The sequence below is a fragment of the Odocoileus virginianus genome, chromosome 12 (assembly GCF_023699985.2).
Source record: "Odocoileus virginianus isolate 20LAN1187 ecotype Illinois chromosome 12, Ovbor_1.2, whole genome shotgun sequence".
Lineage (NCBI taxonomy): Eukaryota > Metazoa > Chordata > Mammalia > Artiodactyla > Cervidae > Odocoileus > Odocoileus virginianus.
Window position 1 is genome coordinate 4,600,056 of NC_069685.1, and position 14,099 is coordinate 4,614,154.

The 14,099-nt window shown below is 41.4% G+C and overlaps 1 protein-coding gene across 8 annotated transcripts in view; it reads right to left on the reverse strand.

The window, feature by feature from the left end:
* The window catches only part of ARFIP1 (ARF interacting protein 1), a 127,854-nt gene that overhangs the window by 60,185 nt on the left and 53,570 nt on the right, over window positions 1-14,099 (reverse strand). For all 8 annotated transcript variants that reach the window (XM_020895787.2, XM_020895788.2, XM_020895792.2 and 5 more), the window contains one exon: window positions 2,081-2,189. In XM_020895787.2, the coding sequence (XP_020751446.1) occupies window positions 2,081-2,189 (109 nt within the window). The remainder of the gene's footprint in view (window positions 1-2,080; window positions 2,190-14,099) is intronic.

The window sequence follows — 14,099 nt, forward strand, 5'->3', positions numbered from 1 at the left end:
CAGAGTCTTAGGCAGTAGGCAAGCCTCTCAAGTTCAAAGTTACGGCCTAGAGAAGACCACCACAATGCTATACAATGACTACTGAGATACAATACATATGCTTCCTTTCTATATCTGTATTTTTGTGAAACATAAGAATGAAAAGGGTAAAAAAAAGATGTCAGAGAGCCCACTCATTTTACAGCCTAGAGTAGAAGATACTATACTGGGTTACCCTAAATGCCTATTTCTAGGATCCATTTAGCAAGGAATATATTTTAAAATATAAGTTGTTTCTCACTAAAATATAGACCATTAGCATAATAAAATATAGAATACTGCAAGAGGGCTAAGGAGTACAAAGGCATGGAGATATTTTTTTCAACTTGTGAAATTATAATACAGTATTAAAAGATGCTTGGAAGAAAGATACTTGGAAGAAAAGCTACGACCAAACCTAGACAGCATATTAAAAAGCAGAGCCATTACTTTACCAATGAGGTCCATATAGTCAAAGCTACGGTTTTTCTAGTAGTCGTGTATGGATGTGAGAGCTGGACTATAAAGAAGGCTAAGCACCAAAGAACTGATGCTTTTGAAATGGAGGAGCATTGGAGAAGACTCTTGAGAGTCCCTTGAACTGCAAGATCAAACCAGTCAATCCTAAAGGAAATCAACCCTGAATATTCATTGGAAGGTCTGGTGCTGAAGTTCAAGCTCCAATACTTTGGCCACCTGATGCAAAGAACTGACTCACTGGAAAAGACCCTGATGCTGGGAAAGATTGAAGGCAGGAGGAGAAGGGGACGACAGAGGATGAGATGGTTGGATGGCATCACCGACTTGATGGACCTGAGTCTGAGCAAGCTCCAGGAGTCGGTGATGAACAGGGAGGCCTGGCATGCTGCAGTCCATGGGGTCACAGAGTTGGACACAACTGAGCAACTGAACTGAACTGAATGCAGTATTAAAATTAAAATACTTCATTGAACATCCAACTACTGCTACTTTAACTAGAGCTCTGTCAAGAAAACAATCCATTTTTACATCCACATGATTTCACTTTCTTTCACTTGTATAGAAATGAAAAAATACCTAAAAAGGTTATTATAGGCAAGAGTATTTTAAAAGGAAGTATTTTTCTTTATATTAAAAAAGAAAAAAATATATACATGGGATATATGCAGAAAAGAGCTAACATACTAACTATTTACCCTTGCAAAGACCAGTTTACAAAAGATTAGTTCTCAGTTGGCATCTGAGAACTTATAATTTTGGAGTGATTCTCGCCATTCCCGGAATTGTAAGACTTGCTCACTATGCCTAAACTGTTTATACAAACAATGTGGTTTATGCTTTCCTTCTGGGAGTCTGGAATCTGAGCACATGCGAGGCAGAGGGTGCCTATGTGAACAATCTCCAATAAGAATCCTAGGCATTAATTTTATCTTCCTTGGTTAGCAAGATTTCTCGTTTGTTGTCACAGCTCTGCTAGGAGAATGAAGCATGTCCTGTGTGACTGGACCAGGGAAGGGCCCTTGCAAGTGATGCTTCGTCTCCCTCGATCTTTAGCTCAGGCATCCTTTGCCTTTGCCAACCGTGCTCAGTATACTTTTGCTGTAATCACAGTCTGAATTATGACTATATACTGAGTCCTGTTAGTCCTCTTTGAAAATTACTTTATTGGAGGGTGCTCTTGGGAGACTGCTGACACAGAATATAGAGTAAGAAAAATAAAAGTTTCATTTTCTATTTGCTTTGAAATAAGAAATATGTATTTATACAAATCAATATTGACATAAGTTTTGTGGTTACCACTAAAATAATTTAAATCTGCAGTCTTGATATAATTTTTGAACTTTTATTTCAGTATTTTAAAACCAATTTTCAAGTAGCAATCAGTGAAATTATGCACATTGATCTGCTTATATAAAGACAACTATTCAAACAATTCCTAAATTAAATTGAAGAGAAAAAGGATTATGTTTATAATCAGTGTTTTATCATGAAATTAAAAGTTCTCAACTCTAATAAAGGTAGCATTTGGTGACCTTCTCCCATCTTCTACCTGGCTCATCTTTAAAAATAATGGGTTCCTTACCTTGAAATGCTCCTGCTTCAATAACCCCCTCTTTGGTACTGTCAAAGCCATGAGATGTGATTTGCGTTTCTGAGAGACCAAGTCCAGCTGGTAATGAACGCTGCAAATCCTTAGCAACATTGGAATAAAAAAGAAAATCTTGTAAAACATCTCGTATCACACAGCAGTTCAGCATAATTATGTCCTTTTAATCACACAGTGAACTTGTTTCTCTATACTGTGTAGTATTCCTTTATGCTGTCATGGCAGTCCAAGATGATGTACATCTGCAGCAAACTAAGCAAGGTTTGCTATTAAGAGATACAGTGTAACCAAATATAAAACAGTTTCATTAGTTTAGACTGAAGCATCAGACAGATATTAAAATTCAATTAAAATTCAACTTCAAATTTTGAATCTTCTGATATATAAGGAAAATCATTTTAAGGACAGAATTAAGATGACTAAAAAGTCATGTCTAATATTAAAAAGCTCACTGATGTCTAATACTATCTTGATGAGCCTTGGGTGATGTTTAACATAAACAAATCATTCACTTGCAATATTAAGTTTCCCTTTGATTTGCAGGTTAGCTAGGTAAACAGGGCTTCAATCAGTATGAGGGAAAGAAAATTTCTTGTGATTTAGATTTATTTTAAACTACTGATATTTGCCAACCTAACTGCAATTTAGCTTGTAACTGTAATAAATACAATATTTGACATTCAATCTTACTTCAATCTTAATTCAAGTAAAAGAAAAGAGAGAAAGCATGAAATACAGATTTCCAACTAAAAGTTCTTTCTTGCCTCTGGCTTGGATATGAGGAATTACCCAATTTTCATAATCAGTCTGTGACTGGACCCTCTTGGCTCTTCATAACAATAAGTGAGTGACACGCTAGAAGATGTCTTAAAATTCTTCCTTAAGGCCCTACTCCACTAGATACAATGTACAGCTATAATCTCAAACTCCAGCAACCTTCACAGAGGAACTTCTTTTCTGATCACCCAGTTTTATTTTGCTCATAGTGATTATCACTAACATTCAATAAATATTTGTTTGACAAATAAATGAATTTGTTAAATAAACTAAGGGACTTATGACAACATCATACAGATTAAGAAGTTGCGGGCTTCTCTGGAGGCTCAATGTAAGGAATCCACCTGCCAACAGAGAAGACACAAGTCTGATCGCTGATTTGGGAAGATTCTACGTGCTGCAGAGCAACTAAGCCCATGTACCACAACTCCTGGGCCTGTGCCCTGAGCCTGGGAGCCACAGCCGCCGAGGGCTGTGCCCTGGGCCTGGGAGCCACAGCCGCGGAGGCCTGTGCCCTGAGCCTGGGAGCCACAGCCGCGAAGGCCTGTGCCCTGAGCCTGGGAGCCACAGCCGCCGAGGGCTGCAGGCCCTGAGCCTGGGAGCCACAGCCGCCGAGGCCTGTGCCCTGAGCCTGGGAGCCACAGCCGCCGAGGCCTGTGCCCTGAGCCTGGGAGCCACAGCCGCCGAGGGCTGTGCCCTGAGCCTGGGAGCCACAGCCGCCGAGGGCTGTGCCCTGAGCCTGGGAGCCACAGCCGCGGAGGCCTGTGCCCTGGGCCTGGGAGCCACAGCCGCCGAGGGCTGTGCCCTGAGCCTGGGAGCCACAGCCGCCGAGGCCTGTGCCCTGAGCCTGGGAGCCACAGCCGCGGAGGCCTGTGCCCTGGGCCTGGGAGCCACAGCCGCCGAGGGCTGTGCCCTGAGCCTGGGAGCCACAGCCGCGGAGGCCTGTGCCCTGAGCCTGGGAGCCACAGCCGCCGAGGGCTGCAGGCCCTGAGCCTGGGAGCCACAGCCGCCGAGGGCTGTGCCCTGAGCCTGGGAGCCACAGCCGCCGAGGCCTGTGCCCTGAGCCTGGGAGCCACAGCCGCCGAGGCCTGTGCCCTGAGCCTGGGAGCCACAGCCGCCGAGGGCTGTGCCCTGAGCCTGGGAGCCACAGCCGCCGAGGGCTGTGCCCTGAGCCTGGGAGCCACAGCCGCCGAGGGCTGTGCCCTGAGCCTGGGAGCCACAGCCGCCGAGGCCTGTGCCCTGAGCCTGGGAGCCACAGCCGCCGAGGGCTGTGCCCTGAGCCTGGGAGCCACAGCCGCCGAGGGCTGTGCACTGAGCCTGGGAGCCACAGCCGCGGAGGCCTGTGCCCTGGGCCTGGGAGCCACAGCCGCCGAGGGCTGTGCCCTGAGCCTGGGAGCCACAGCCGCCGAGGCCTGTGCCCTGGGCCTGGGAGCCACAGCCGCCGAGGGCTGTGCCCTGGGCCTGGGAGCCACAGCCGCCGAGGGCTGTGCCCTGAACCTGGGAGCCACAGCCGCCGAGGGCTGTGCCCTGAGTCTGGGAGCCACAGCCGCCGAGGGCTGTGCGCTGAGCCTGGGAGCCACAGCCGCCGAGGGCTGTGCCCTGGGCTTGTGCTGCACAACAGGAGAAGCCACACAATGAGAAGTCCAGGCACACGACTAGACAAAAGCCTGAGCGGCAGCGAAAACCTAGCACATCCCAAATAAACAGAGTTGCTACACCAATAAGCTCACTTTAAAATGTATTGAGCATCTGCTTAATCTTACTGTGTTAGACTTGCTGCGCAAAGAAAAAGATACCATAAGGGAGAGACAAGATATACAAATATTAATATAAAAGTTGAACTTGGTGCCAAAGTAAAGACAGTATCAGAGGAATTCGGAATAGGGGCTAAGTCCAGGAGAACCAAATAAGAGAAGAGGAAGTACTTCTTGAACTCTGAAAGACAGAGGATTTATTCATTCATTGAATCAACATCTAATGAGCACCATGTTCACGACAGCCACTGCTCTAGAGACTACACATGGAGCACTGCAAGAAACAGACAACCTCTGTCCATCAGACTCATCTGAGGTGCAATGGAAGGAGACTGATAGTAAATAAATGTAACTCAGGTACAATGCAGTACTGTAAAAATACAGGTGACCCTTGAAAAACACAGGTTTGAACTATGTCCCCTTACATCATATTTTTCCCAGTAAATATGCTTGTACTGCAGTACTACAAGATCCAAGGTGGCTGACTCCTCAGAGGCTGAACTGTGGATACAGAGAACCAACGGAAAAGTTATACAAAAATTTGACTGTAGGTAGGGTGGACATCCAACCCATTGTTCAAGCATAAACTGTAGTAAGTAGTAAGTTTAATTTCTTAAGGCAGGGTAAGAGGAATAAAGAGTGACAAGCAAAGGGCACTATTTAAGATGGGATATTCAGGGCAGGTCTATCTGAAGAGGTAAAATGTGTGCAGAATTCTGAACAAAATGAGGGGTTGAGCCACGTGGTTCATGTGGGGAAAGAGCAGTGATTTAAAAGGTCATTATGATGCTCTATTTCTTGACTGAATGATAGACACATAGTGTCCACTGTACTGTGAACTCACTTCACTGTTACAAAGTTTACCCTTTTAAAGTATGTAATTCTGTGGTTTTGCGTATTTACAGGTTGTGCAGACATCATCTTCATCACCCCAAAAAGAAACTGTCCCCATTAGAGGCCACTTTCCGTCTCTAGCTGTCCCCAGCCCTTCACCAGCATTCACCCACTTTCTGTGGATTGCTTACTCTGGTTGTTGCTGTCGCTCAGGCATGTCCGACTCTTTGAGACCCCATGGGCTGCAGCACACCAGGTTTCCCTGTCCATCACCAACTCCCGGAGCTTATTCAAACTCACGAGCATCAGGGTCTTTTCCAATGAGTCAGCTCTTCGCATCAGGTGGCCAAAGTATTGGAGCTGCAGCATCAGTTCTTCCAGTGAATATTCAGGGTAAATTTCTTTAGGAACGAATAGTTTGATATTCTTGCTGTCCAAGGGACTCTCAAGAGTCTTCTCCAGCACCACAATTTGAAAGCATCAACTCTTCAGCACTCAGTTTTCTTTACAGTCCAACTCTCACATCCATACATCACTACTGGAAAAACCATAGCTTTGACCATACGGACCTTTGTGGGCAACGTGATGTCTCTGCTTTTTAATAGGCTGCCCAGGTTTGTCATATTTTTTCTTCCAAGGAGCAAGCATCTTTTAATTTCATGGCTGCAGTCACCATCTGCAGTAATTTTGGAGCCCAAGAAAATAAAGTCTGTCAATATTTCCACTGTTTCCCCAACTATTTGCCATGAAGTGATGGGACTGGATGCCATAATCTTCATTTTTTTAATGCTGAGTTTCAAGCCAGTTTTGGACATTATTCTATGTTCCTGGCTAGGTCAGGAACTTTTCAAGGAACTGTCAGAACTGTCTTCTGAAAGGGTTGTAGCATTTCACATTCCCAAAAGCAATGTATGAAGGTTCTGATTTCTCCACATTTTCATCAATACTTGTTATCATCTGTCTTTTTGATTATAGTCAACAAGGCAGTTGTGAAGTAGTATCTTACTGAAGTGATGATTTACATTTCCCCGATGACTAACGATGTTGAGCATCCTTACACATGTGCTTATTTGCATTTGACTATCTCCCCTGGAGAAATGTCTAGTCAAATCTATTGCCCTGCTTTTAATTGGGGCATCTATCATTTCATTGACACAGATAAAAATCACTTATCAGTCATATGACTTATATTTTTTCCCCACTTTCTTGGCTGTTCACCTTCTTCATGATGGTCTTTGAAGCACAAAAGTTTTAAATTTTGATAAAGTCTGATTTACCTTTTCATTCTTTTGTTGCTTATGATTTTGGCATCATATTTAAGAAACTAAAGAGCCTAATCCAGGGTTATAAAGACTCACCACTAAATTTTTCTTCTAAGAGTTTTACAGTTTTGGCTTTTACATTTCAGTCATAGATCCATTTTCAGTTAATTTCTAACTATGGTGAGGGCTATGGTGTGAGGTCTGCAATCAACTTCATTTCTCGCATGAGGATATCCAGTTGTCCCAGAACCATTTGTGGAAGACTATTCTTTTCACAGGTTTCCCAGGTGCCGCTAGTGGTAAGGAAGCCATCTGCTAATTCAGGAGATGTAAGAGATGCAGGTTCAACCCCCGGGTCAGGAAGATCCCCTGGAGGAGGGCATGGCAACCCACTCTACTGCTCTTGCCTGGAGAATCCCATGGACAGAGGAGTCTGAAGAGCTACAGTCCATAGGGTCACAAAGAGTCAGACACAACTGAAGCAACTTAGCATACATGCATTCTTTCCACATTGAAAACTGTCTTGGCATCCTTGCTGAAACTCAACTGACCATAAATGTAGGGCCTATTTCTCTACTCTCAATTCTGTTCCACTGATCTGGATGTCATCCATAAGTCAGTACCATATTGTTCCTATTACTGTAGCTTTGTGGTAGTAAGTTTTGAAATCAGAAGTAATGAGTCCTACAACTCTGTTCTTTTTCAATTCTCTGGGCATTCTGCATCCTTTGTGTTTACATCTGATCAGTTTGTCAATTTCTACCAAAAAAAAAAAAAAAAAAAAAAAAGCCAGTTGCGATTCTGACAGAGATTGTGCTAAATCTGATCAATTTGGGGAGATTCCCATCTGATATATGAACATGAGATCTCCTTCATTTATTTAGACCTTTTTTTAACTACCTTCCAAGATGTGCTATACTTTTTAGGAAGATCCCACAGGCCACAGGGCATCTTGGCCCGCTGGCCTGAGAGCCCACGCTTCTCCAGAGCTCAAGAAGAGGCTACCACCATGACAAGCCCCATGTGCTGCAACTGGAGAGAGGCGCCCCAGCCGTCGCAGCCAGACAAAGCCTATGCCCAAGAACCAAGACCCAGCAGCAGTCACAAAGATAAAAAACAAAATTTTAAAAAAGATAAGATAATATGGGCAAGATACCCAGTACATGTTTTTGGGCACTCAGTTAGAGTTAGCCATCACACTCCTCTATTAAAAGCATCTTTACAACGAATCAGTGCTATCACTAATAATCACAATAGCAAACACTTCTCGAGAACTTACTATGTGCCAGGGATTGTTCTAAGCACTTTACATACAGTCAGTCCTCACTCTGCATGACAGGGCAAGATCAAGATTGTAAAAATAAACAAGCAGGTCGAAACCATGCAAAGTGGTTAACGGGAAAAACTGATCATTCCATGAACTTCAAAAACTCATCTCAAAACTTTAAAAATTATTTCCTTGCTTATGCTTCTAAGTGAGCTTTCAGTAAGTTCCTCTGGTTCACGTCTAGAGCTCCGCAAACAGTGCGGCAGCGCCAAGAGACCTACAGGTCAGCTGTTTCCTCTACAACTCGGTCAGGTCTGATGTGAATTTCACTCCTTCCACTGTTACCCTTTTCTACTTCTTTGCTGCACTTCTATCTTCGTTCACCCATCCCCTTTTGCTTATCCACTTCAGTAGAATATCACATGGGTTTATGAGCAAAATACAAGGTGATAACACAGCCACATGATCTGCTATCCGTGTATGAATGAAATGAATAGCAAATACAGTGACCATCACCAAAAGACTTTGAAAGTGACATGATTACACAATAATCATGATATGCGCTGGTATTCACAGGGCCATTTATACGCTAAGTTTGTACTTTATACAGTTATACTTAATACAATGCGGTGACAGCAATCTGAGCTGTGGTGTTGGGGACAGGCAACCACAGCAACCAAAATTAATGCATTTGGAACTATAAAAGGAGGAACTGCCTGAAATAACCTCATTTAGTACTATTATCACTACTATTTTGCAAATGGGAAAAAGGCCACACAGAAATAGGACTAAGCATCAAAAAACAACATTAATTAATGTATCATAAATGTAAATAGATACAAGCAGTTTATTAGAAACCCGGAATTTATTTTACCTAGTATGTTTTCTTTAAACAATTTAGTTAAGAAATATCTATTAAAAATCATTATTTCAGAATCTGCTCAAGTTTAAACATACTAATGCAAATACATTCTCCACTTGTAATTTCCTACTGGTACAAAATAGACAACAACTGTCATTCTATTTCACTTATATTCTAGTGTCACTTAAAATCTCTTGTCACAGGACATCTTTTTCATCTGTGCAGTGTTTGGGGGCAGAGAAGGCAATGGCACCCCACTCCAATACTCTTGCCTGGAAAATCCCATGGACAGAGGAGCCTGGTGGGCTGCAGTCCATGGGGTTGCTAAGAGTCGGAAACGACTGAGCAACTTCACTTTCACTTTTCACTTTCATGCATTGGAGAAGGAAATGGCAACCCACTCCAGTGTTCTTGGCTTGAGAATCCTAGGGACAGGGGAGCCTGGTGGGCTGCCATCTATGGGGTCGCACAGAGTCAGACACGACTGAAGCGACTTAGCAGCAGCAGCAGTGTTTTGGGGGGGCACTTCGAATTAAAAACACTCTTTACCCTTTTATTTACTTCCTATTTTAAAAGCAAATCTCTGAAGTCTGTTCATTTTGCTGAATAAATAATCTTTACCTTCCCAGTTTATTTTTTAATATACTAATGTACTAAATTAACGGTTTCTAGTTTTAAATATTAGTGATCATTTTATTTGTATTTACATTAAAACCACATAGTAAAAACCAGATAACCATCACTTACAAAATAAATAATGTCAAAGCACCAAGATATTTCTTAAACTTTGTGAGTCTGGTTATTAAGGTCAATTATTTATACAGTGGTTTCCCTAGATATTGCTTTACTCCAAGTCTTGACAGCTTTTCAGCTCTCAGTAGTAAAAAAGTACTGAAGACATCTCTCAAAATATGACAGATAAAAAACCATAAACAACATACAAAGGGGAAAAGAGGTTCAAGAGAGTTGTGTTTACTGTATTCTTAGAACTTAACTGAAAGAACTCTACTCATTTGAATCATCTGTCCTGGCACAAAATAGTGTGCAAATTTCCAAAAAAGAGATACAGTAATAGTAGTTGGGAAGAGAGGAGACAGTAACAAGTTCAATACTAAATTTGATGTATACCTCTCACCACCTAACTTTTCAAGAAGTGAAGGGATGCTTCCATTTTGTCATGTGTGGTTTCTGGAAGAAACAACTTCTAGCTGTCTGAGGATATTACATTTCACGCAAACCTCTCCCAATGGTGTCCCAAGGGTCCTTTACTCAACAAATAGAAAGTTCTTCCAGAAAGAAAGCCTCCTGTCCTTTATGTAAAACAGCTGTAAAATCTGAAAAGCACTAAGGCTCCTTTGCTTAAATTGTTACTAACAGACGGAACCTAACCAGAAGTGGTACGAATAGGTCCACTCAGATTATGAGCAGAATTATCATTTTGACAGCTGTCTGACTGTTAAGTTGCTCCAACACAAAACAATATGCTCTACGAGAGAGGAATGCATAATTTGTGAGAAAACACTCAGTACTTTACAAGCTTGTTGAAGGCTCTCTGTAAAACACACATTCTCTAAGTAATATAATTTAGCCCCATAGTTCACAAGAACTTTAAAATGTGTTTTTACATAACCCTTAAATTTTTAAAATGTCTCAGTGGTAAGGTTGTGACTACCTTAGTAACTTTCAAAATAGCTGCTACTGCATTTTCTTCTATAGTTTCCAGAATATATTTGGGAGACAATGAGCCTATTTGCAACCAACAATGTAAAATCCCTACTTTGCATTTTTATATTGCTCACATTCAACTCAAGGTTTAAGACTTTGCAAAGTCGTGCTTAACAACTGTACAATAAACAGTATAAACCTGAGGTTAACTTTCTATTCAAGCTACTAGGATAATACCATAATACTGGAGTATTTAAGTTTTTAAAAATAAATCTTCAAACAACTAAAATATAATGCTTTTGTCAAAAAAAGTTTCACATATAGTTTCTTTTCAAAGGACATAATTTAATACTTGTAGTTACAGCTTCCATAAAGTTGTGATGGGGTGGCTCATTTTCAACCAAAATGACTTGCTCATTTGCATATTTTAACAGAGGAAAGAATAAGTATGAGGTACTTGTGCCTGGAAAATCCCATGGATGGAAGAGCCTGGTAGGCTGCAGTCCATGGGGTCGCAACGAGTTAGACATGACTGAGCAACTTCACATTCATTTTTCACTTTTATGCACTGGAAAAAGAAATGGCAACCCACTCCAGTGTTCTCGCCTGGAGAATCCCAGGGATGGGGTCGCACAGAGTTGGACACGATTGAAGTGACTTAGCAGCAGTAGTAAAAATGTAACCTTATAAATTTAGCATAGTAATCTACTTTTGAACTAAAGTTAGTACAAAATTAACAATTAAAAAACCAAATGTTCAGCAAATTTGCTTTAAAATACACATCCTTAATAAGATGCACAACACTACAATGAAGCAGAACGAGAGATTTATTAATTATTTATTAATTAATTTATTAATTCCCTTTTTACTTAGAAAGAGGAGGAAAAAGCTTAAAAGGGAGGAATTTACTAGGCATGCATTATAACCACCAACAATCAGTACGGATTCTCCAAGTAGTCTATAACTACAGACTCTCTTCCCCCTAGTTTCCTCACGCTGCATTTTCCCAGTTTTCCTATCTGCATCTTTAAAGATGGCTTGGGGTCCTTTACTGTTTATCTACTGAGAGCAAAGTCCAAAGTCTCACTTCCCTTCTTCCCGTGTTCCTAACTGAACCGTCTCCCTTGTCTCTACTCTCCTCAGCCTTGAAACTGATTCTCTGAACAGTAGGCAGAAACAACTTTCTAAAATGCAAATGCCACGAGGCCCTTCAAGTTCTTACATCATTTTAGGTAAAATCAGAACCTCCACATGGTTCTGAGGTTTTACGGAACCTTATCCTACTTACCTCCTCAGGTGCATTTCTCACACCTCTGCCCCCATATTCCCCACTCCAACAACCGTGAACTTTCAATTCTGTGGTCTCCTACTGTTTTCAGGTCTTCACAGTTGCCTCTGATGGGACTACTCTTTATCCTTCTTCATCTGGTTAGTTCATCCTCTGGATCTGGCTTGGAGAGCAATTCCCTAACCGGTCATACCCTTTCTCTTACACCATGCTATACCAGGCTAAGAACATTGCCTCTCACACGGCATCAACATTATTTGTCTGTATTCTCTCCTTCTCAAGACAGCAAGCTCCCTAAGACCATCTATCTTACTCCTTTTTGGCATTAATAGCATTTAGCACATATATAATACTAACTTCATTTAATTTTCTCAATTTACACACCTTATCCCATTCTTCAAAATGGATAAAACCTTCCATCGCATTTATATAATTTCAAAAGAAACATTGAAAATTTTGGTTGTTTTAACAGTTAGCTACTTATAAGGAGTATCTGCCAGAAGCAAAGCTGTTGTTCAACAGACTCCCACATTCCCAATTTGGCTGTAAACACAATACCCTTAACCTCCTCATGGTGTCCTCTCTTGACAATTACACTGGGTCAAGGCGCATTATTCTCCAACATTCTGTTTATCAAGCAGGCAGAGGGAGGGTCAGCATTTTCTCAGCTCTCCACTGTAAACTACCAGTTCTCAAACTTTAGCCTGGGTAAGAATCATCTGAGAAAACTACTAAAAACGCACTCTTCTTAGCTGCCTGCTGTAACTCTTGCTGAGCTGGAGTGTGGGGCCCAGGAGGAGCTCTGCCACGGGAACAGCCTTCTGCCCCGTGCAGCTCACTTCCGCCCCTCAGCGCCCTGCGGATGGCCCGAGCTACTGCCCTCCATCACTTACCTTCTTTTCAGCCAGTCCAGGGCGCCAACACACCTAGGTGTGCTGTTCTGTCCACAACTCCTACTATTATCCCAATGTTTTGCACGCTATATTGGGCACACTTTCAGGGAATGATTCTATGTTCAGTCTGCAATTCCTTCCAAAGCGATATATAAGGCATCTAAGCTGAGTTTTCATAGCTCATCAAAAACATTCTACTAATGGTACAGCATTAGTAGTATGTTGCTTTTTAAAAAATATAAATCGTGAAATACTTGAAATAAAGTCTACTGCATGAGCCCATCTACCTACACTGATGTAGAATGATGAGCTGTAATAATAACAGTCTGTAAAGATGTATAATATTTCCCCTCAGTATGCTTGTAGAAAGCCTAAGGTAGGTAGTTTGATTCAGATTTGGTGATTTGTGGTTAGACAAGGGGCCAAAAAAGTGTAACGGCAGATAAAAAAATATACTCAACTAATACAATACACCCAAATCCACACTTAAGTGTCAGAAACAATGCCTTTCATCTTTCATGCCCAGTTCTACTTACGCAACTGGAACTCCCAGGGGCACTCTTTGAACCTTGTCATTGCTCAGGAAGCAACACTTTTGTAATTTTAAACCTAACAACTTATTTTACGACCACAGTCTTCTCCCATATCTGTTATTCCATGTGATCCAGACAGCAAATCTCCCGGCTTGCCTGCTTTCCCCATTATATCAACACACACACACATATATGCATACACAGTCTCAATCTCACTTCTCTTTCCCTCCCCCACCTCCCTCTCAGTCACTCAACAAACTTTTAGCAAGAACTTAAAGCATCACTATCTTCTGACAGTTTACTGTCTACTCTCTTGGTCCCACCCCAACCCCTGCATGCAGACTATGGTCTTTATTCTTAGTAGTACTGAAGTTTGATAAGAATGAAATCATGCACCAATTTGCATCAAGAAAATTCCAAATTCATTCAAAAACTATTACTGTGGAAATATTTTTATGTAACTACGTTCAAAACAATTTCTCCTAGATAGGGAAAGTTGTCCATGATAGCATTTGTTTATAAAGGCATAATCTAAAAATTATAATTAAGATACACAGGGCTTCAGCCTTTCATTAAAAATTATGCTTATTCACAATTTTCTATTTCCCAAACAGGAATACGAATCCAGAGTTAATTTAATAGATGTATATATAATAGACACATTTTAAAATTTAATTTGTGGTAACAGTACTAAGAATATATTCTATACTTTAAAAAGTAAATATTAAAATGAACCTATATTTGCAAGGATTAAACAATCCTTGAAAAACATTTGCCTACCTTTAAAAGTGTCCAAGATATACATCTGGTAAAAACTGGCCTTAGGGAAAATTCCTCATCAAATGTGACTGAGCTACTAA